The sequence below is a fragment of the Merops nubicus genome, unplaced genomic scaffold (genome assembly GCF_000691845.1).
Source record: "Merops nubicus isolate BGI_N331 unplaced genomic scaffold, ASM69184v1 scaffold20886, whole genome shotgun sequence".
NCBI classification, from domain to species: Eukaryota; Metazoa; Chordata; class Aves; order Coraciiformes; family Meropidae; genus Merops; species Merops nubicus.
The window spans coordinates 14,981-40,178 of record NW_008615959.1 but is presented as its reverse complement, the minus strand read 5'-3'; the positions used below and the strand labels follow the sequence as shown (position 1 = coordinate 40,178).

Sequence of the window (25,198 nt, the reverse complement as noted above, 5' to 3'; positions counted from 1 at the left end):
TTCCTGCTTATGCTCTTTCTAGTTGAATCTTGCGTTTTGGATGTTGGAATGGTTTACTTGACCTAAAAGATGTCCCAGTTTCAAAAGAGTTACTTACATCTTACTGGCAGCTCAATTTTTTCTGTGCAGAGCTCTTGCTTTTTCGGTACTGGTGGTCTTCAGGCTGCTCTTTCATAGTTTTTTATAAAATTTACTTCATCATATACAGAAGAGCATTAAGCTGTCTAACAGAGTTTACAGATAGTCACAAATACCTGAAAGATTCTCACAAATACCCTGCTCCTTCCAAATTCAACCCTCAACTGATAATGGAAAGTTACAGTTCAAATATCAGTGATGCTACCTCTTTTGTTGCTGCGCATTTTGGTGAAAACACAGTTTTACTATGGTAACTCTAGAGTCCCTTGGGAATGACACTTCAGTGCTTCCAACCTTCCTTTTTTTTTTTTTTTTTTTGACAAGTTTCTGGCTATATTCAGGAGAATTTCTGGAGTCTGCTATAGATCTACAGCAGCTGAAAATATGGGGAGCAGCACAAACTAAAACACATAGTGTTCGGTATGAAAAGGAATAACATTGGGCTGAGAAAGTTTCCAGAGCAAATTAAAATGTCCATAATCACACTTAACAAGCTAAAAACTCACTAGAGAGTGAGATAAAATTATTAAGAAGTTGCTACCAAGTTTCCACTCTGTCCCCTCCTGGACATCTGCAAAACCTAAGTGTCTTTGCTGGAGAACATAAGCTCTGCTTGACACAGAATGCTTTTGTTAATATTCCTACCTAGTATCTCCAACAGTAGAGTAGTCCAAGTTCACGTTTCACAGTGTTCATACCTGGTCATTTGTTTGGAAACTACTGTAGTTGCTCTTATTTTATGAATTTACTTCACTGATACTTTCAAGTCTCTTTGCTAAAAGATACGCTTAAAACACACTACATGTTTCCAAAATGTTGTGCTAACTTAAAAAAAATAAAAAACAAACACTTAAAGGCAAAGAAGTTATACATTGCAAGTTATATCCATCCCTTCTTTGGACAGAGTACTGCTTCTTGCACAGCCTGCTGTGTGTCTGGTAACATATTCCAGAGGGGCTTTTCATGCAGCAGTCTTTTCTTTCAGTTTCTTTGGATGTAGTATGGCAGGATATGTGAATCCATAACATTTAGTTATAAAAGATGCAGAATGTATTGAAATCCAGGCATTGACATATCTTGAGAGTATGACTGCATGTAGTCAACAGAGAAGCAACTGTAACAAAAAGCATTTTTTTCACATTTCTTCCCAGTTTGCATTAGACATGTCATACAAGAGCTAGAATATGAGGCAGACTTTGCAAGCAGCCACGGCAGTTCTTACGGGTTTTGGGGTTTCCCAAAGAGAACTGTGCTCGGTAGGTTGTTCTGCTGCCAAAGGTTTTATCATGTGGACTGAGTATCGTAACGGAATAGACAGCACCATCTTCATGTGTTTTTTAGACATGTTATTTACTGGGGTTTCCCTAAAGAAAGCTTAGGGATTCTTTCCTTATGAGTCACTAAGCAAGTGATTGTTTTTATATAAACTTTCCTTCAGCTGGGTAGAGCTGGAACACAGAGTCTTCTGCTCCTTCTGGGGTCTGACTTTTTCTCTTAATTTCTTTTAATAGTTGTTCCTGCAGCCAACAGGACAGTTTGAACCTCGTGGCCTTCCCCCACACTCTCTCCAAGTTCTATAGTCTTGAAAATCATTGGTCTCGCCAGCAGAAGTGCTGGTGGCAATCACTATTTCTGTGTAATTCTGCTTTTCAGCTTTCTACCTTGTGGTGCTTTTTCAACTCTGCACCTTATTTGTGGCTTAGGGAGAATGTGCTGTTGACATGAGCCAAACTGGAATCTGCATTTCATGTGCTGAAATTAAAACAAAAGGTTGATACTTTACTTCAGCAGCATAAAGGTTAAAAGCTGTAAAGTGTTGTGTTTCCATAATGGAAATCACTAAAGCTGGAGAGACACATGCCTTCTCTTACATACCCCTGAATCCTTTCCCACCCCCTCTCGGTGGTTGCAGCAGAGTCTTCTTTTGCCAGTGCAGTGGTGCAGAGTCACTTCTAATTACCTCCTTCCACTGCTTTTGATTTCAAGCCCAATTGAACCGCAGGGAGATCTCCAGGCAACTCCTGCCTGTGTCAGGCAGCCTTGCCAGGCAGATGCTCTATAGCCCACTGCACTTCCTTGTGGTGTGTTTTTAAATTACATTTTCATTTTTTTAGCCTGAGACAGGAGCTATGTTAAAATCTAGTAACTCTGTAATGTGCTTGTACCTATGAAATTCTAGGTTATGATCACCAACTCTTCTGCTGCTCCCTGACCTCACTTCAGATATTTATACTCTGTGTGCACATGTATGTAATTATATGTATGTTTGGCTTAACAGTTAACATCTATATACAGATTTGTTAAAGTGCATGGCATTTTTTTTTTAAGCCAAGAATTATGTAGAATTCTTTGAGTCTTTTTCATAACCCAAGATTGGATTTCTTTATTTTTACAGGAACAGGAATGGTTTAGCTGGAATGAAAATGTTCATTCCACTGCATCATTAGCTACAGGCACTCTTCAATTGAAGCCTAGTCCATTTTTCATGGTAAAGCTCTAATAATTTGACTATTAATCAACATGTAGGGTGAATTTCTAAGGCTGAGAGAGCTTGTCTACATGCCTGTAATTTAAGCTGAACTCTTGGATGTTTGTTTTTTTTTTTTTTTCCTTATGAAAGGAAGGTAGCCAGAAAATAAATTATATTTTAAAGAGTTCACCTCCCTCTAACCCCCTTCTACCATTTCCCTTCTGATAAACACCCCAAAAGCTTTCACTAGACAGATATATATATATTTAGCTGGAGTAGCAGATGCTCAAATGCATCAACTGATCCTCCAATATTTCTAAAGAAACCTTCTGTTAGATGAGACTAGTCACTGACATGGTGATTGTCTCAGATGCGATACTTGGTACTCAGGATTCAGTCCAACTTGCTTTTATCAATTTAAATGTTAGCTTTAGAGTCTCAGGTAAAGATTTTTTTCCTTCCATTCTCCATTACATGGAAGCTGTAACCAGCAGCCCATGTGTTAACTGGAGCATCAAGATCCTTAGCTATTTACCTGCCTTTTTAGCTGCCTGCTCTTCTCACACAAGGGTCATGCCCTCTTACCAAGTGGGATGAAGGCTTCTGGAAGGATGACAGAAAGTGGCAAGTCAACCCATGGGACCAGCTTGCTGTACTGACAGGGACTGTTTGCTCCTCTTGCCCTTCAGACTACTCTGAATATCCAGGCACCTCTAATTCCTACATAAAAGCCATAGAAGGTGAAGATTCAGAGGACTGATCCTGCAGTTCAGGGACCAGAATTAGAAAATTATGCTTGGAAGGATGGAAACCGTTTCCTTACACCACTGATCTAGTCTGACCAGGCTCTCTAAACTGCTCTGCACAGACCTGTGGAACATGCAGTACTTCTCCAGCCCCTACTGAAGAAATCAATCAAACAACAGTCTCCATGCTTCTTAAGAAAAGTCTTTCCAAAAGGCCACAGTCTTTGCCCAGGCTCAGTAAACAGCAGAAGCAGCTTTGGGTTGATCAGTGTGTGCATGGGTGTTTTTGAAGACTGCTAACTAAATATTTTCACTCTTTCTTCCCTGATATACTCACTAGCTTAATGGGAGAGCTGATGCAGAGCCCTTTCCGGCTCAGAGGCAGTGGAGTATGGTTTGGAACATGGACAAGGACCTTGTGGGGGAGGACGGAAGAAAACTGTATAGTTCATATAAGATGCAGAGCTATTTCAATTTAACTGTCTAGGGCTCTCAAAGACTGCAGTGCTCTACACAATGGAGACTGAAAAGCAGTTTCAGTGCTTTGTGACAAAATCCTGTTCTGGCCACGCAGTTTCATTTGACTCCAAAGGAAATAGTGCAGCAACCCTGAAAACAAGGGAAATGTAAAGCCTTCTCTTTCACCAGAGGGCATAGAACCTCCTACATCAGTCATCCAGACAAGATTGCACCAATACTGTAGAAAACAGTGCTCTCTCTATTGGACCTGCATTGCTCATAACAGAGACTACCAATGCATTTGCTCTTCTCATGGCCACTTTATACCAGTGTCTCAGAATTATATGATGCTTTGTTAGAGATGTTGGGGTCTTTCTTTTCCTTTGTTATTACTAGCTGATGAGCTCCCAGTCTAGCACAGCAGCTATCATTAGTCTGTCAGCATATCACTATTATTTTATTCTGTTTCTGTTTTTCTAATCTTGGAAGTTATCCGTGTCTTCCCCGACACTGTTCAATCCCCAATTGTGTTTACAATACCTCACAATTTTGTGTTATGGGCAGAAACAAATTTAACTGGCAAGTTCATGCTATTTTACTTCAGTGAGACTGATCCATTGGAGACTTTGATGGTGAAATCCTTCAAGGCTGCTAGTTTTTCTTCCCATGTTATAATTTATTTATCTGTCAGTTGTTTTTTATTTTTACTGTACCATTCTTTCATTAATATTCATCTTTATAAACTTAATTGCCAGTCTCCTAAGAGTATCACGTTGATGAACCAAAGATCTGTCAAGTTTCCCTTAGTGAGAAAATTATTGAATATACTGAGTCTGGCATGCATCACTATTTTAATTTCTCCCTGTCTCTTTCTCCCTCTCCCTCTTTTTTTTTTTTTTTTTTAAATTGTATTTCAAGTCCTTCTTTACAAACATTTTCAAAAACCTTGCATACAGTCCTGGTTCAGCTAACAAGTCTGTATGTGGATCACTTTTCTTCCTGTTTGTTGAGTGTGTGCTGCACTTGCTGTTCCACAGACCCAAGTACTGGGCTGATACCTCCGTGCTGTGATTCTGCACCCACTCCATGTGGAGTAGCAGGAGCTGTTGGGTTACTGGGGGCTGATGACTGGATTTGGGTGTATATCAATGATACTTTCAGGAGATTCTGCACAATCCAGTTTTCTTTTTCTGAGGGTAGTGATTTATTCCCTCACTGCTTCCCTTCACATCTGTCCTGGTTGGGAAAGAATGATAATGATACAGTAATCTCTGTTTCACCAGGACAGTTGTCCGTGAAAACCTGGTAGCCAAAATACTTTGCTCTGAGGAACCCGATGGAAATCATCTTGTCAAATACCAAGCTTCAGGGCCAGTGACTTAGGTTTTCTCCTGCTCTGGTCCGGATGACAAGAAACTGTCCATGAGAGCCATCATGATCTGAAAGCAGTAACTCACACTCCTGTGACACAGCATTTTCTCTCTTGATATTATCAGTAAGTTGCACCCCAGAATACAGCCTGCAATTCCAGACCATGGTCTTTCTTGCATGCCTCCTTTGCTGCTTGACTGCCCACTGAATGGTTTTTCTTTTCAGGGCTTTTCGGTTTTGTACTGGTTTGGTTCCCATTCCTCTTCCAACACTTCCAAACATACAATCTCATCCCCTTAGGCTAGTTGATCTTTTAGTGTGTGTTTCACATAAGCCTTCACTTTCTTCAATCATGGTCATTCATGGTTCATGTGAAGCATAATTCATTGTGGATTTCTTTGCCAATAACTGTTGCCCCTGCACACGCGCATGGTATCAGGGCAGGGGGAGAGGCGTAAAGAAGTACATGCATTTGCAGGCATCTGAATTTAAATTGTGCTAGTTTATGCTGAGGTATTTTTCTGTCTAATTCTACAGAATTTTAGGCACAAATAAGAATTGCTTAATGTGGAATATGTAATTATCAACTGAAAAATCTGCACCCTCTCAGATGCCTTGTCAACACTTCATGTCTCAAAATGTGTAGTATCCAGAAAACTGTGCTGTTAACCTTTTCTAGTCTATGCAGAACATGTGAAAAATCAGTACTTTTTGTGTTTGCATGGGATCTTTGTTCGCTGTGATTAATAGTCCGCTAACAGAGTCCAATACAAGTTCAGTGCAATGTACAAAGTGTCTTTGATGGCAGACATTCTACAGTGCTGTGCAGAAACTAAAGCTAATAGTCATAAGCCTGAGAGGGCTGGAATGTTTTCAATTTACTTTTAAACAAATGACTTTATTGTGCCATTCTCACATGGGAGTAAATTCCACAGCCTTAGTGCCACATTAGACAAAACTGTTTTACCTGCTGATTTCTGTTTATACTTGGAGAAAAGAAATTAACCTTGGTTAGGGATTGGGGGGAATAGGACAGAATTGTTAAACTCAGTGGGAATTTTGCCAGGGGCTTCACTGGGAGCAGAGTGGGATGCAGGAGTACAGGATGTAGCTGAAGGATGATTTGTGGTACAGAGCAGAGTTCAGGAATTCTGTGTGCCTGAAAATCAAACTCACAAAGGACACCTGTAGGAAAAGCTTTAAAACTCATTTTGCCACTCCTGAAATGTAAGGAAACTGTTCTTGTAGTCCAAGTAAATGCCAGTGGATTCTAGGAGGAAGATTCCTAGTGACTGCAGCTGGAGATAAATAAAGCTCAACTCCTAAAAGTAATAGTTCACAGGTAAGTCATGGGCATCTCTAGCTGTAAAAGAATGATATCTTTTGACCTTGTGTAGAAAAACTGTTTCAGAACTCACCACAATGCTATTGTAATAGTAAAGATTTTCAGACCAAGGCAGGGAAATTTTGAAAGAATGAGTCTTTAATGCTTAGAGGATGGTCTAATACCATGGATTTGTAAAAATATAAAATACCTGCAAAATGCCTAAGTAAGGGACATGGATCTGTTCAGCATTGCTCCAAGTGGGAGACCCTCTAATAAGTGCATCGTAGTCTTTTGATAGGTATAAAACCTAACCCATTCCAGTAACTACTTTTGATCAAAATGTTTATGTTAATTACTAACAAAGCCAAAAACACTGGATTATGTTTTCAACTGCTCACTAGGCATTTTGTACTAAACTTTTTTTTTTTTTTTACAAGGCTTTTGTTTTGTGCATGTTGTGTGGTTTTATTTCTTTATAATTCCATAAGGAAACTAGAAAAGGTCTGAATTTTGTTTTGGCTAGTGTTTTTACTTTATCCATCTACAGCTCATTAGTATTTTATTTTACATGCCAGTGCATGGAAATACAAATGGAAAGAATGACAAGTTTAGGTGATGCTTGGGTAAATGCAATTGCAGAAGTTGACAAATAAATCCACTCACCTGAAAATAGTGCTAGAGCCTATTGTCTTCTTCTTACATTTCTAACTATTGTCTGGACTTTAAAAAAAAAACTAGCTCATCTCTGTGCAATGACTTCTCATAAAACTTCACCTCAGTTACAAAATGAACAATGTAAATGGTGCAAATCATTGTGTCCTCAGAGCCTTAAAGCCTTTGCTGCCATTGATTTGGGTGCTTGTGGGGACAAAGGCAGTTCCAGTTCCTTCCCAGGTGATCATAGAATCATAGAATTGTCAGGGTTGGAAAGGACCTGAAAGATCATCTAGTTCCAACCCCCCTGTCATAGGCAGCGGCATCTCCCACTAGATCAGGTTGCTCAGAGCTCCATCCAGCCTGGCCTTAAAAACATCCAGGGATGGGGCTTCTACCACCTCCCTGGACAACCTGTTCCAGTGTCTCACCACCCTCATGGTGAAGAACTTCTTCCTAATGTCTAATCTATATCTACCTACTTCTAGTTTTGCCCCATTCCCCCTAGGCTTGTCACTACCCAACATCCTAAAAAGTCTCTCCCCAGCTTTCCTATAGGCCCCCTTGAGTTACTGGAAGGCCACAATAAGGTCACCTCAGAGCCTTCTCTTCTCCAGACTGCACAGCCCCAACTCTCTCAGTCTGTCTTCATAGGGGAGGTGCTCCATCCCTCAGATCATCCTTGTGGCCCTTCTTTGGACACATTCCAGCACTTCCATATCTTTCTTGTAATGGGCGCTCCAGAACTGGGTGATGCCTGTATATGGTTTGTTTCCATGAGCAGAACAATTATTTTGTTGTAAATGTGGGTTTTCTAAAGTCTAAGATATGTTTCAGAAAGTGTTGCAAAGCCTCTCTTGCTGTGGCGGGGGAGAAAACATGCAGGACTGGGCAGGATCACTTCTGTTTAAACCTGGCTGAATGTTACTGGGCAGCAGCTCTCCATCCTGTCCCAAGCAGCAAGTCCCTGTCTGCCCTCTTCAAACGGGAAAGAGGACTTTAGGGAGGGAATATCCCCAGGGCCTGAGGCTGTGTTAGCTTTTCAGACTGGGTAAAGTAAGTAGCAGTTATGTGCTTTTGCCTAAAACTCCTCAAACTCTTTCTATAACCCACTCACTTCCAGCCCATCTGGAAAGGTAGGCCTCTCACTTGCCAAATGTCTTGGGAAAAGAGAAGGAGGGAATATGCTGGGATGGAAGTTTCTCATCCCCTTTGTCTCTTTAATGCCTCTCTACAGTAGGGATATAATCTGTGCTTAAAGGTAGCTCCCTGGGGGCACTCCAGTTTGGCAGGCAGACTGGTAGAGAACACATGCTCTGAAGCCAGAGGGTGTTTCAGATGGAATTATATTTGAATCTCACCATGCAGGTCTTAATAATCCATGAGTCTTAATGTGGCCATAAGGCTATAAATTCAGGGATTTTGACCTCAAAGTCTTTGAGTGTGTTTAAAAATAGCTCACCCATCCTCATTTTATCACTTCATATATTGTGACACAATTTTGGAACCTGCCTGCATCCCATCTAGCAGGGGAACACTATTATTAAGAATCAGTTTTGAAAGGCTGTTCTTTCTTAGCTTAAGGCAGAATAAGACTTTGTTTTTTGCAGGAGATTATAAACAATTCATTGGCTAAAATTAGCAGTAGAAAGGGAGCCCCAGTTCTTTCCTGCGCTGTGGTTTGTACCACAAAGACTTAGTGTTTTTAAATCATGACAGAGCTCTCTAAAAACCTTGAAAGCATATTATGTATGTGTCACTTTGGCTCAGTTAGAAATAGTCTCACCTCTAAGCCAGAAGGCCATGGGTTCAAGTTCCATGCCTGCCCTTGGATTTAGCTGTCTCACAGTAATTTTATTATAGAGAACATTTTAAAATAGAACCATAGGGAAGGACGAGTGAAATTTTTGTATTTGTGACTGCACTGTGAGACATTCAGTCATTGGGATGATATGTTAAACCACTTCTCTTGCTGCCCAGCTTTTCTCAGCAGGCATAAGCCCTCTAAAAAGAGAGGGGCTAGCCCTAACGGTGTGGCAGATTTTCCTCTTCTTGAGAAGAGTTCTTTTCTTGCGAAACAGTTCTAATCCTTGGGAGTGTGTGTGCAAGCTACTGTTCCCTATCTGAGTGAAGTTTGCATTTTCATCATGCTATGACAAAGACAAGGTTCCCTGATAGTATGTTGCTGTGCAAGAGCTGAAAAATGAGAGATGTCAGATGAGTCTTGACTCTACCTTTTGCTGCTGACCAGGAACAGAAGGGAGAAATAAAAATCAGTCCTTTGAACTGAAAATGGCAGAGGGCATTAAAAAAGATAATTTGCAAAAATATCCAACTGAATTGTGAGGTTAGGGTTGTTTGTGGCAACGATAAACCCGGGTGTTCTTAACTGCAAAGGTAAACTCCATATTGTGTCTGCCATGCACCGTGGGTAGCGTGCGAGTCACTAATGTCTGTTAACTTCCCAATAGAGAGGGTGTCAGAGTGACTTAAGGTTTGCACTTTATAGTTTCATTTTGGTTTGTGACAACAAGCATGTGGTCCTATAACATGAAGTGTTTGTTTGTTGCTTACAGACATGTGTATTAACTTACCAGAACCTCACTGTCTCTTAATACAATTTGCTTTTATTTGAGGGAGGGGAAAAAAAATGCCATTCATATCCTACTGGTTTTGTAGAATACTTAGAAGGGTTTTGGCATATTTATACAAAATGGAAGCCATGTCATAAAGCAGTATCTAATTGCATTTACTCCAGGATTTTGTGAAGCATAATCGCTTACGACTCATTTCTTCCCCTGAAAATAATTTTATGAAATAATTTTCAATTTCTGTTCTTGTGGAATAAATCCAAAATACTCCTGGATGGATGAATTTCTTTCGTTTAGCAATATTTGTTACACTTCGACGTTTTCAAATTCTTCTGATCTGTTTTGAGGCTTTTCTGCTACAGGAATGTTGCAGCTCAAATTTTTGCTTGCAAAGTTAAAGGAGCTCTTAAATGGGGAGTATGGATGGTGGTGATCATTGACACTCTACTAGAGTAAGAGTTCCTGCCAGAATTTTTAGATCACTGTCACTCTGTCTGATGGAGGCGTTATGGAAAACCCATTAATGTGTATGAGACCTTTGAGTCTTAGAACCTAAATTATCAAATGAAATGTTTTGATGAGAGCTCTGGCCAAGTTATATTTGGCGTATGACTAACATCTGCAAAGGTAGAATCACAGAATCACCATGGTTGGAAAGGACCTCCAGGATCATCAAGTCCAACCTTCGTCCCAGCATTTCCCTAAACACTAGATCATAGCCTCAAGTGCCTCATCTACCCGCCTTTTGAACACGTCCAGGGATGGTGACTCCACCACATTCCAGTGTCTAACCGCTCTCTCAGTGAAGAAATTCTTCCTAATATATAATCGAAATCTTCCCTGGCACAACTTGAGGCCATTTCTCGTCATCCTATCATCAGTAATTTGGGAGAAGAGAACAACACCAGCCTCGCTACAACCTCCTTTTAGGTAGTTGTAGAGAGCAATAAGGTCTCTAAGTCTTCTCTTCTCTAGGTTAAACAACCCCAGTTCTTTCAGCTGCTCCTCATAAGGCATGTTTTCCAGCTCTCTCACCAGCCTCATTGCCCTTCTCTGGGCCCACTCCAGCGCCTCAATGGTAGATTTATACTAGGTAGATTTATCGACATAAGATGCTGGCGGTTCTTGTGTATCCACTTGCTAAATTGTATTAACTACATTCCTGTTAGTATTTTTTTTTCAGATAAGCAATTACTGTGGGTGCTACAGAGACTAAGAGAACTAGGGTAAGAGATGGGAGAATAATCCATATTGTTGTGGCAGGAATGTTGGCCCATTTAGTCACATCTGGGATGCGGGTGGGGGTGGTCTGTGCAAGACTTGGCGTGCAAGGTAATAGTCTGTCAAAAGTCAGGGTAAATGGTGGGCTAGCCAGCTATCCTGTGAGGGGTGGTGTCCACAAGATGGATTTCTGTGCTAAGATGCAATCCATGCTGGGAGAAAAAGATTAAGAATCCTTCCCATAGAGCCTGGCTTAGTACTATTGGCTGAATGTGAGGCAAAGGGGAAAGGAAATGGTGCCGCTCTGGAGCACAGTGATCCCACTGTGTGAAATCAGTGTGGGTGCTATTAAAATGCCATCTTCCTCTCCCTTCCTCTTTCCTTCCTCCCTCCCTCCACCTCTGCTGTCAGCCTGGCTGAGGAAAAGTCAAATAATGTACGACTGTGTTCCTTGGCATCACAACTGCATTTTCCCTTTAGGGGCTTCAAACTTGAGAATGGGAGGTTTTAAATCTTGCTGATTTGTGCTATTCTAGCAAGCATATATGTGAGGCGAAAGAACAATGCCAGTTCAAGACAGAAATCACAAGTGAGAAATCACTGCTGCTAAATCAGGTGTTGCAGAGGCCAGTGGAAAAATCAGATGCTAAGAAAAGTAGGAAATTACTTTGTTTAGAGATGGGAAGGTTAATGAGAATGAATTTCAAAGTGCTCTCTGTGCACTCAGCCCCTAAGGATTTGAGCAAAGTTAGAGGGATTTATTTACTGATTATCTAGACTATACAACTGGCAATAAGATTAAGTGAAGAATTTTGGAACATGCTGACATTTCTTATTTGCATCATTTACTATAGAGATCATTTGTTGGTACTGCACTGAGTTTGTGGTGAACCAGGGCTTAGTCTGGCCCAGCAGAGACAGATCTGGTACTTCTCATGGCTCGAGGGATGTGGGGGTGAAAACAGTTTAATGTCCTCTTTTGTGTCTTGGAGAGGAAACATCAAGTTTGTCTAGGTGCTTATCAGAAGAGAATTTCAGCATATTTTCCTAGACATCATCAATTATGGAAAAGAGTGCAGTTGTAGGTGACATGTTGCGTTAGATTAACTAAAAGACAAGGCTGTAACTTGTAGAGCCCCTGCACTGGACGCTGTACAGAGCTCCCCCAACACAAGGCCTCCTCCAAGTCCGTCCCTCCCAGCACACACACAGATATGCTCACTGCCCTTCTCCTCCTGTATTTCAGTTTCTTTAAACCAGTCTGGTAAGTACCAAAAAGTTACCGTCTCAGCTGGAAGAAATGAAGGGGACTATGGAACAGAAATTCAGTACAGGATCTAGGAAAAATGGAATTGTGATTTTTATTCTTTATTCTGGGTGCCTTTCTCTAAAAGGATCACATTTTGTGAAAAACACACAAGTCTTCATATATGGAGACACATGAAGTTGTAAGCTAATCTTTAAATATGTAATCTTGGGCAATGTGTTTTTCTTCACCAAAGATTTGCCTTCATCAAGCCACCGTCCATGCACTGAGCACACATTTGCCTCATTTTAATCTCATAAACCAAGGCAATTCCTTGTCTCTAAAAGAATCCTTCACCTGAGTCTTGTGGAGTGTTGCTGGAATAAGGAAAATTTTGTTAGTGACCTTCTGTTGCATGGTTACTACTAAGTAGTAATCCGCAGTAGTGACCAGTTCTGCCAACATTTATTCTGAAAAAGTTTTGCTAAGGAGGTAAATAACACAGATGAAAAGCAAGGTGTTATTGCAGTCTTGATGATGACTCTTAATCCTTTTGATCATCATCATGGATGACTAATTCTTCTGCTTTCTGTTTTCTTCATCTTTGGTAGAAGCTCCAAGGTTTCTATTTTTTCCTTCTTCGGGGAACTGCATACCACAGCCAGTAGCTTTAATCCTTTAATCCTCTGATGTCCGGTTCAGGCCTCCACCCATTGATTACCTCCTTTCACAGCAAATGATCTTGTTCCCTTCACAACTAATGTCCACTGCTGGATCAGGCTGTTGTCTCTGGGAATGTGTTTCATGCATTTAGTAACAAATGCACAATAATTTCCAGCCTGAACATCTTCTGGGCTAATCATCACATTTCGAGTCTTCATCATGACTTGAATTCCAGGGTAACTCACCACTATTAGAACCTTCCCAATATTCATTTACCTCCTTCTACACTGAAATAATGGCAAATGTCTCACTAATAGTATCTCACATCCTAGATTTCTTTTTCTAATGTGGTCTTATAAATATGGGATACTTCATGTGTTGTTATGACAAGGAAATTCTTTGACTGAAAAGTTTGCAAATTCCAAAGTAGTATTTGTTTTATAAACAAAGGTGCTGTTTTCTTTATGCCAGCCTCTTTCTGCTTTTGCTTGTCCAGCAGTCTGTTCTGAAAGGCATGAAGCAGCTGTTGGCCTTGAATCAAAACTTGCAGCGCAGGGAGGGTTATGTAAAAGTCCTTTGTGTGAGAGATGTACATGGCAGCAAATGGTGAAACTGGAGTACAGATTCTTTGAGGGGTGATGACTATTCGCAGCGATGTTTTATTTTTTACTTGACTTTTGCATAGAACAAAGAGAGAAGTAGAAGGTATATGTATTTTTTAAAAATATTTTTAGAAACACCTTTTTTTCTTTTTGTTGCAGAGTTGTCAGCTCATAATTTCTTGCCACTTTGCATCCAGTATCATTCACTGGATGGAAGGGCTGCAAGAGGTTGTCTACTTCTTTCCCCTGCCTCAAGGCAGGATCTCTATACCTACACCATTTCTGAGGGGTGTTGTTCTAGTCTGCGGTGGAGATACTGCAACTCTGCTACTCCATCTATTTCTGTGCTTTTTTGTACTTATCGTGTAACACTTTCCAGATAGTTGTTTGACATCTTCTCTTATTTGCAAAGACACTCATCTCTCCCTTTCATAGGTGATTTCTTTTATGTTCATCAGTCCCAACTGATCTTAGCTTTTGCTTTCAGGTAGTGTTTTGCAGAGCACTGAACAACTTCTTCAATTATTTCCTCTAAGCACTCTCAATGTGCCACAGATTTCTGGTAGTGTGATACTCAGAACTGGATGCACAATTCTTGTACTGATTTAATAATAGCAAAACATTGTTGGCTAATATGTATTGTTTCCTGTATGTTTCTAACTGATTTATTCCTGCCCATGTCAAATATTTTCTATTCATAATATCTTTCATCTACTATTTTTAAACTGTTTCTCCAGATCATTGTGAGCTCTGGTCCTGTCATCTAATCTATTCACATCCCCTTCCAATGTCTTCTTATCTGTCATAAGCACAGGCTATAAATCCACCATCCTGAGCATTAAGGCATTAATAAACACATCAAAAAATACAGTCCATATGAGTCCCCTTGATGGGGTTTTCTGGTTTGATCGTGAGCCATTGGCAGCTTTTCTATGGAAATGAGCAGCCAATAACTGCAAGGAGAGCTCACCTCTCTATGAAAATGTCACTTGAGATTGTGTCAAAAACCTTTACTGAAGCCTGAAATATGTGGCATTTAATGTTAATACTTTACCTGTAAGATCTGCAGTCTTGCTTTAAGAGGAGATTGGGTTGATCTGATGTGACAGTTGTCAGCCTGTTAGGAACTATTAAGACAAAAGTAACTCCAAATGTGTCAGAGTTCTAGTAATACATCATTCCTTTCTATCTTGTAGTTCTGAATCAGCTTCTTGATTGAAAAAGGCAGGGAGAGAGCCTAACGTAGGTTTTGAATGTTTGGGATGGTTGAAGCTATGCAGGTATCTGAGGAGCAGTGTGTGGATTCAGCAGAAGGTTTTAGCTAATGGTCTGTACTATACGGTGTCTGCAACCACAAAAAAAGAACCTAAGCAGATGATTGTTTAATCCGCAGAGTTAAATGCTTTTGAGTCAAATTGAGATAGGGTATACCTTTCTTCTGTGTGGATATGAGGTGAGAGAGATTGTGTGGACAAGGGAAAGCTGGATCATAACCTCTGCTTAAAGCAGTTCAGTGCTTCTAATGAAAGCATAGGAGCTGCAAGGGGCAGGCTGTGGGTGGCTCAGTAAAGGCAACAGCAGTACAAAGTCAGAAGATGCTGAAAGCATGGAAGAGAGTGGCAAAGTCACCCTCTGTGAGGGAAAAGGACAGCTTCCAAGCTACCCGGGAAGTGTTCTTTTCTGCTGCTTGCTTTGTTGTAAATACACAAAAGTAATGTATTGTCATTTACTTGTGGTTCCTTCCAGTAAGAAAACCTCACTGTATGAAGCCATCATGTGGTTTCAGCAGTCCTCTGGCAAAAGGGACGCTATGTACAGCTGAGAATATCTTAGCTAAATTACACGTACAGCATCAAACAGCAATGAAGAGAAAATATCAAGAATTGGGTTGTAAAGATTTCAGAAAAAGCAAGCGGGTGCAACGTGCTGCACTGTGCTGACTGTAGGGGCATTAAAGAAAACCCTTACTTGGACAGGAATAGAGAAAATAGATTATATATTCATCATCTGTGAATTAACATATAAATAGAATCTGGAGGGAATTGTTCATTTTCAGGTTATAGTGGTTGTTACAAACTTTCATCTGTAAATGGAAGATCTGAAAGCAGCTTTTAAATGATTGGTTTCTTACTGCAGCCATAGACTTATTTCTTAGCATACAGAGCAATGCTTTGGTGCTGCTTTGGCTTTTACCCTTTAGTCAGTCACCTTCCAGTCTGCTTCCTCTCATCGTTTTTAAAATAATGCCTTTTTGATTACAGAAAATTGGTTGATGCACTACACTAATGAAAATGCTAGACAAATGCTCCTTCTTGGAACTGACATCAGGAATGTTATACAAGACATTCTTAAATACGCTGGCAGCTGCCCTGAATGTAATGAAATCATGGAAATTAGAAGTATTGCACTCTCTGTGTGGCCAACTCAGGACTCTTTTCAGCATGTTACCCAGTTTTGTTGTGAATTTCAGAAGGCTTTTCCTGAATTTTTCTTGGGACATTGTTCAACATGCTTATAATTCCCACAGTCAGGAAAATTATAATGCTATTCTGAAGTACTATTCTTTATTACCCTTCCCCCCCAGCTTTCCTGATAGAAATGTGTGTGTATGGTGAAATCCTATTCCTATTGCAGCCAGCAGTAAAATTCCCACAAACCTAAGTGGTTTGGATTTTGCATGCAGTTTTTAGTCTTCTCTTGTATTACACTTTAATCCTTAATCCATTCCTTGTACAGAAGGCATCTAAATGCAGGAAAGGTAGAACTGTGGCAATGATGCATACTGTTTTCGCTAGCACTTATACATGCAAGGATCACAAAGCACCTTATGAAAGGCAGGTGAGACCTGCTGCAGAGCATAAGGAATAGATACTATTTTCATTCTTTTAAAGTGCAGAGAAGGTTGAAGAGAAGGACCTTATCTCTGTGGCTGTCTGTATATAAATGATAGCACCATCATGGCTTCCACGTTACTTTTCCTTTGTCTGTATTTTTTTCACCTATTGTTTCTCTGCAGCTTTGATGTATTTTCATCAGATATCCTGAATTTGAGTTTTCCAAGTTGAACCCAATTTTCTTTACCTGGTTTTTAGTGCTTTAGATTCTTCCATAGTTTCTTTTGCTGGAGGCTTACAAAAGTTCCTAATGTAATTGCAGTTTTGTTCATTTGAAGTAATATTCCATTTCTGTCAACAAGCAAGAGTCAACTGAAGAAAATTTAGCCCACATTCATATGCTGTCACTAACACTTGCCATTGGAACTAGCAAGTTCTGGCTCAAGGATGAGAAGCTCTAAAAGGGAACTGTGGCTGCCTTGGCTGCTGGGAAGGGAGGCACAGAAACCTGCTTCCAGCTTCTTCGTTCTCCTTTTCTGTTAAGCGTGAACGCTCTGCTCGGCACTGGTCAGAGAGAAGTGAGGGGTTTCTTATGTGTTCTGCTTTGGATTTATTTGTTGCAAGAGCCTTTCTAGAATGCAGTGTGGCGGGGACTTGGGCTGGGGGGTGGTTTGCACTGAAGCCAGAGTCACTGTGATGCTCAGTGAGAAAACCAGCTGTTTTGAAAGAGTAATAGGAGATGGGATAGGGCAGCTACATCATTTCTGTCTTGTTGTGACGCTCGGCTTTACCAGGCAACCTTTCTCTCAGATGCTGCTGTTGGCACACAAATGAAAGCCTGATAATGCTTTTAGGTGTACTGTAGAGCACAGAAATGTCCATGTGCATGATGCAATACAAACAAGATGGTTTCTGGCATGAAATGGAGACATCAAATCATTAAGAATGCTATGGCCAGAAGCTTTCATAATAAATTATTGTAAACTCATAAAAGATTGATCTTTCTTGATTTCAAAGAAAATAAATCAACAATATGAAGGCACCTCTGTTACAGTTTCAGACAAAAGATGGACTCCTGAAGTATTAATCACTTTCTGTAAATATCACCTATGAGCCTGTATATAAAAGGTTAAATGTTTGCAGACTGTTACCTTTTGCCTTAAAGATCAGATACAAATTACTATTTTTACTTTAGATTCTCTTGATGAGGATAATGATAAACATCTGTCACTTTGCTGCTTAGCCAGCTAAGAATCTTATTGCAATCTGTAATTTAAACAGTTGAAGAAAAAAGAATAGAAAAAAACCTACATGGACAAACTGCACTTTATATAGACAGCAGAAAAGAAAAGAAAGAGCATAGGAGTCAAATGCAGAGGAACTGGGAAGGGCTTTTATTCAGTCTGCAGTTATTTGGCTAAAATCTGTGGATATATAATAGATGTATGATTTTCCATTTATTTGGTATTTCACAAGGAAAATTACATGTAGTTTCTTTTCAGACATGGAGGCTAAGGAAAATACTGAATCTGCATACTGTAACTTTTTGGCATATGCAGTTTATTAACAAAATTATTAAGGATTTTAGGGTAGAATGTCTGCTGGTGTCACAGAATTGAAAACACTGTTTTCATCAAGAGCTCTTTCAGTGTCTTCCACAGTCCGAAGATTTTTAGGAAGCACTGCTAATTATCTTTTAAGTCCACAGATTAGCTGGCTTTCTAGTAATACATCTGTATTTAAAAATAATGTGAACTTTTGAAACTTCTTTTACAAACATTTATTTTTGCTTCTAAATGATATGCTGGATCTTATTTCTTAACAAATCTACAACTTAACAAATCACAACCATCGCTGTTTCATTTAGACTGGACTAACCAAGCTGTGGTTTACAAGGAATAAATACGAAGTGGTCTGTCTACCAGTGCTGCATGAGCAGAAGCAGACCCTGTGCTAGGAGATCAAACTAGGAATCTCTTTTTTGGCCCATCAAGAACGGATTTCATGCAGGGAAAAGCCTCTTTGGTGACATGTTTGCATATCTAAGTCTAATGGTCTTTCGCTAATGGATTAGCTACTGATTTCAGCTGCTCCAGGAATCTGTAAATGTAGAGCAGTAATGATCTGCAAATTTTAGCTAAATGCTACACTGTAAATGGAGTTGTGCTGACAGGGGTCTGGCTGGTATGTAACTAGTGCTCATTACTGTTTTTTTTCTTTTTGCAAGTCCTTTCTGTTTCACGTTACGCTGCTAGGTACCAACAGAACAGGTTTAGATTTTATAGTTCACGCTAATATGGCTTCGGTGGGCATTTTCAGGGAGAAGTATTATATATCAGTTTGGGGAAAGAGCATTGTTCTTTGTACTTCCCAGGTTGAAATTCTATTCTTTTGGCATCTTTGAGCCTCAGAAAGCAGTTTGATTTTCATCAAAAGGCCACTATTCTTTTTTTAGGTTTTCTTATATTTATACAGGCCAGACCAAAGCAAAATACATACCTTCTAGCTTCCAGTTAAAGTTCCTGGTATTTTTTAATTAGGTCAGCTGTTTACATACAAAGAAGTTCTTTTCTGTCCAATGCAAAAGAGACCTCTAATATGTAATCCAGCCTATGTTATGCTGAGCCTTGAGCACTGGAACCAATGATGCTTTTACTGTTATCCTTCATAAAACCTTTGTTTACATAGGTGCTATTCACATCTAACAAGTTTGAGGCTGAAGTGTGGAATTTGTCACAGCTGAGTCAATCTTAAATATCAAGGATGGTTTTACCCATAGGAAGGTAAAATCCAGAATCCAGACTTATAGTGCTTCTTTCTTGCATGGGTTAAGCTGTCTGAATCTGGATGGTAAAAGATTTGATAATAAATATTGCAGTAAGTGATCTGAGATAATTTCTTGGGGTTTCATTTACCACCATATATCTTTGAAAGCTTTCTTTAATACAGAATATGTGTGGACATATATAATGCACTTTGTGAAAAATGCCTTGTGTTTAATATTGCTTTGACCTCTCAAACTCCAGATTTTGTAACACTGGATACTGATGTTAAAGAGGCCAATACTTCATATTTTAACCTCTAGACATTCTTTGTGTGAGTTACGTTGCTGGATTACTACAGTGTTAATTCCAGGTTTTTTCCCCAATATATTTCCAGTTTACTGCAGTCTGAGAGTTTTGACTTTTTTTTTTTTTTTTTTTTTTTTTTTTTTTTTTTTTTTTTTCTGTGTAGACTGAAAATGAGGAGAATGGCCAAGCAGACAATTTTTCAATGGACCCGCAGCTGGAGAGACAGGTGGAGACGATTCGAAATCTTGTGGACTCCTACATGTCTATTATCAACAAATGTATCCGAGATTTGATACCGAAAACAATCATGCATCTTATGATCAATAATGTAAGTAGCAGCCAGGGTTCTAAATTATTTTAACAGGTCTGTTGAATGCCTTACCCTCGAACATGCCTCTTGAATCTAGGAGCAACAACAGCATGTACTAAAGGGAACATGCTCCTGTAAGTGGCACACTCTTAGACAAAATATTCCAATCTTCCTTGGTAGTAGAAAGTTCTGCAGCATTCTCAAAGGTTGGCATGCTGCCTTGAGTGCTTGCTTCAAAATGTGAAAGATTGAATTCATTTACATCTTAATCAGAAAATAAATTATTATTTAAACGTATTTTTAAAAATACAAAAGACACTTTTTTTAAAATAACAAAAGGTATTTTTTTCCCCATCTTGTTTTTGATATAACAGAAAAAGGGAGTTGGGAGCTCCATCTGAGCAGTCTCTGAGAGCAGCAGAGCAGAGCTGTGCTTCCTTGGTTTTCAGTGTGTAGCCCTTTGTTATGGTTTCTTAAAGCAGTTCCTGTTTTATTTGACTTTCCTTATATTTTCATGTTACCGTTTTTAAGGAATAAATCTAGAAGCTTTGGGCACTGTTGTTTAGATAAGCAGATGTGGTTGTTTGATTTATTATGTGTGTCTTTCTTAGATCTGAAGATATTTTGATTAAAGAAATGGCTTTTAGATATCAGTGTTTTCTGTGGCACTGCGATCTCAGACGTTTCTTCCTGGCAGAGTTCTGGTGGACCTTGTTGAAAGCTAAGGTTAATATTAGTGCCAATACTGCCACAGAAATTAATAATGGAGAGCACAACTCCTGTTAGTTATGGGTGGGTAGCACCTTTTCTGTGAGGTCAACAAACCCATCAGTCTTTACAAATAGGACATGCTATAGGGCAAATCTGGTTAGAAAGTAGCATTTACTTTTGACTTGGAGCCACCTCTAGCCTTCTTCTAATGGGTTTCATTAGCCTTGTGGAATTTGTGTTGCACTTAAGAGTTAGGTGATTGGAAAGGAAATTTTAATGGGATTTCCTGGTACATGTTATAATACAAGCAGAATTTTTGCATGAGAGCAAGAGATACTCAGTTAACTTCTTTAGGTTTAGAGGAATCAATCTCCAAATAATGATCCTAGTCATGGGTGAGCTCTTATAAAAGAGCACGGGAACAATGGAATTGCCCTTTTTTAATGAAATCAGACGTGCTCTAGACTTTATAGGGTGTGTTCTCTCTGCTCTTTTCAGATCACAGCTAGCAACTTGCTGCTTTGACTTAGCACAGCTTCAGTGCCTTTTGAAAGGGCTGGTCTTTAGCTCTCATTTCATAAACTGCAGAGTTCAGTGAGCAGTTCCTTTTGAAAGTTTACATTAAATTTCTGCCACTCACTTCCTCATATGGAATAGTTTAAGGGTCTCTGAAGTATGTTTTACTCAGAAGCAGAATACTATAAGATTTTGTACGTTTGGTCTTATCAGTTGTTAGTTACATTGGTAAAGTCTGCCATGCTGGCTGACCATGGCACCCAGAAACAACATGCTCAAAATATCATCTACCTTTTAACTAATTTCATAGTCCATAGCTGTGTTTGGATGGTACAATGAGCTAAGACATACATTGCAATCCTAGAATTTAAATTTGTCCCAGAGAATCAGAACATTTTATAGGGCTGTGAAGAGTGAGACTAGAAGCATTAATGCACTTGTTTCTGTGTAGCATAAGCAGTAAAATACCATATCTGAAACAACAGCTAAAAAATCAGTGCTAATAAAAACAAAGAAATGCATGAATTAAGACTGCCGAGCTATGCCAAAAGGTTGTGCAAAGACCTGGAAAACAGTGGAGCTGTGATGGAAAGTGGGTCCTGTTAAGTTGTGTGTGTGTTCCTTGTAGCCTTCAGAAGTCCAACCCATCAATCAGCAGTTAAGTGAAAACACCCTCCCTCCCCCTTCACAAGGATATACTGTACTTTCTGCTACCCCTTCATGTTGCCTCCAAAATTCTGGAAGCAAACTGATCCCAAGAAGTTTGTTTCCATGACAATTGTAACCTTCCAAGTCCTCATAGAACTTGCTTTACATATTGTGGGACTGTAAATGAGCACATATAATTCAAGGGAGGTATCAAATTCAAACTCAGCGTACAGAAAATAATTAGATGCTGTCCCTAAGCATCTTTTGAGGCCTAATCCTGGATTGTTGTGTTCGAAATGCATCCCTTATTCTCCCCTTAGGGTGGATGTTGATTACCTTCAGAAAAAAAATACATTTACCACACAGAACTGCATTGAATTTCCATTAGCAATTCAAACACGCACAAACAAAACACACGTTTTGGAATTTGTATTTCATGGTGCTTAGGTATCACAGATTATACACGAGGGGTGGTTTTACAGTGGACAGCATATACTCCATAAGCAGTGCTGATATTAATTCAGCTGAGTAGAAAAACTCTGAAGTACTTGTTACCAATAAACTTAAGGTCAATGAATGGATTGAGTTTGCATTTGAGGCAGTGATAAATTTTGTAGTCTGCCTGCTGATGAATGAATTTGTAAGCTCATCTTACCCTACTTCAGAGAGACAAGACAGGTTTTGGATGCTTGGTTTGGTTCAGCTTTGACTGCAGGTCTGATGTTTGTGAAGGAAAACGTTTCAAACCATTCCTGTGAGTCTTTCTATTTTCTAGAAAGGAGAAAAGGTCTAAGTGCCAATTTAGCTTCCTTTTCCAAGCTGGAGAAAGTGGGTGTTGTGGAAGACCTCCCTCTGTCTAGTACAGTTCATCTCATTGCAGAAGGCAGCAGGCTGATCCAAGAACTGTCCCCAACACACCAGTCTTCCCCTTCCAGAAGAGTTCAGGGAGTTACTTGAGTCTCCTGCTAGTGGCAGATGGATCTCTCACGATAATTGTCACAGGCTGATTATTTTTTTTCAAACAGATATTTGTGGTTTAACAATGCCTTTACAATCAGCTCTGGCCTTAATCTAATTTTAGGAAGACTTCTTTTTTTGAAGTGATGCCATTAAAATGCTCATTTCATCAAGTAGAATGTGATGGTGTTTAACTATGGTATCTGTTTTTAATGTGGAGGTTTTGGCAATCATGAGAAAAGTAGTGTACTCTGGCTCTTGATCAGTACCATCTACTGGAAAACAGCATGAGACTCATGGAAAATTTTTGCAGGCTTTGCTAAGAATTTGTGCATCTCCTGTCATACATGAATGGGAAATGACAGCCAAGTCCAGGCAATATAGTTTTATTTCCCTGTCAGGTCTGTCCTGGCCTTCTTTCCATTGCTAGGTGACCCTAAAGGGTCCCATGCCTGTGTAGTTCGAGTGGTCTTATTGACCTTGTCTGAACAGAAATGTTGCATTAGTCTAACTGTCAGGATTTAAATCAGTGTTGCTAACGTAGCACAAACCCATGCACAAATGGATCTCGAGTTTATGTAATCAGAATCTTGGGAATGTGTTATTGCTAGTATCTCTAGCTCAAAAAAGCTTTATAGAGCAAAAAGCCAAGTGAGAAATAGATCATAACAAGAAGAAAAGGCTCACATTCAAGGATTTGTAGGTCAGCAGTTGGTCTGTTTACCACAGTCTTATTTAATCAGAGTATCTCTAGCTTTTTATCTCTCTTAATGTGGTCCAGGTTTCCATGATCAGGGCAGGCAGAGCAGGAAATCAATAGAGTAAATTGGATTACTTGGAGACTTCTCCCTTCAGTTTGAATGCATGTGGATGGGATATTTAGAGTCTGACAGAGTTACTGGAGATGAAGGACACTGTCTACAGTAGAGCAAATTGTTCCTAAGAAAGTAATTGACAGAGATATCATAAAGCAAAAAATTCCCATTCCCAGGGGAATTTGGTATGCAATAGTATTGCTAATGGCTGCCATTTACCTCTCAGTCAACAATTCAGAATTGGACCAGAATGCCAGCTGCTCTGCCCACCAGCATGCACCAGACTTCCCTTGCACCACAGCTAGACCCGAGGCTGCTGCACCATCAGCTCAATCTGAGTTCAACATTTTTTTGGTCCCTGATCTGACGTAACAAAAACTGCATGACCAGTAGAATTGACGTGAAGTAGAAGGAGAAACCAATTCATTTGAGATGTGTCTGTCTTCTGGCTTCATGGATCTGACGCTGTGTTTGTTCAATATGGTATTTTCCATAGGTTTTGTTTATTTCTTTGGTGGGATTTTTTTGTCTGATGAAATAGGTAAAAGAATTTATCAACGCAGAGCTCCTGGCCCACTTGTATTCTTCTGAGGACCAAAACACTCTAATGGAGGAGTCAGCTGAACAGGCACAGAGGCGAGATGAAATGCTCCGCATGTACCAGGCACTGAAGGAGGCCCTGGCAATCATTGGTGATATCAGCACTAGCACTGTCTCAACACCTGCACCCCCTCCTGTAGATGACTCTTGGCTTCAGCAGGCTCGCAGGTAAAGGATCCTCACATCTGTATTGCAGTGAAATTTAGGACAGGCAGACATTGTCGGCATCATTAGCTCCCTCCCTGCCTGTCTTTTTTGGGCAGGTACTCCTCCAGGTCTTTAATGACACTTGTGAGAATATGTGTCCTACATACATGTATTCTATGGATATATACGTGAACATCAGACAGGATATTTGCCTTGTAGAAAACCATCCAGTGGATTTATTGCTTGTCTAGTGCTTCAGATAGCAGCCCCAGTTGTGCCTCCACAGCCTCTACTTGCAATCTGTTATAATAATGCAGCATCTCAGGCTCCATGTCCTAGAAAAGCCACTTAGCAGAACATTATTAGAACTCTGATATTAAAATCCATTACTTATGAACAAAGAGTAAAAACAAATGTTTATTTCTGACTATTGTAAGACATGCTGTCTGCGGGAAAGGTAAGTGTGAGACTTAAGTAATCACCTAATGCTCTGACACTGACAGCAAAAGAAAATGCCAAGAAAAAAGAATTGTCGTAGGTGTAAAACAAGGTTTTCATTTCTGTTGAATAATAATAATAATAAAATAAAAGAAATTAAATTTTAAAACCCCACAGCCAAATCTCCACTTTACTAAACTTCTTAAATCTTTGATATTTCCCTAGATCACCTCCTCCAAGTCCCTCAACTCAGAGGAGGCCTACATTAAACAATCCCCCAACCAGACCTTTATCTGGCCGAGGACCTGCTCCTGCAATCCCATCTCCAGGCCCTCAGTCAGGAGCTCCCCCAGTCCCATTCCGCCCAGGACCACTGCCTCCATTTCCAAGTGGTGGTGATGCCCTTGGCGGACCTCCTCAGGTTCCCTCTCGGCCAACCCGGGCTCCTCCCAGTGTTCCAAGGTAAGATGTTTGATCTTCTTGGTGCTGGGCATGGTTCTCTCCCTCTAGCATAACACATATTCTGCACTGTGTCAGAAAGTTGAGCACTGTTGTTGAGGAAGCCTTGTAACGAAATTTGGTGTTCCCTGCAGAGAGTCACAGGTGTTTGGAGGAATCATTTTTTAGCACAAATATGACTTTTTGAAAGATGAAAAGTTTTTT

General features: G+C 39.9%; 1 protein-coding gene across 1 annotated transcript; it reads left to right on the top strand.

Annotated features, from left to right (window-relative positions):
• Positions 1 to 6,447: 6,447 nt before the first annotated feature.
• Positions 6,448 to 24,997, top strand: LOC103775263 (dynamin-3-like; the record flags this gene model as incomplete). The annotated part of the gene is made up of 4 exons (XM_008942710.1): positions 6,448 to 6,512; positions 19,557 to 19,721; positions 23,892 to 24,118; positions 24,761 to 24,997. Coding segments are annotated over exons 2-4 (590 nt in total), but the record flags the coding sequence as incomplete, so codon positions are not given.
• Positions 24,998 to 25,198: the final 201 nt, after the last annotated feature.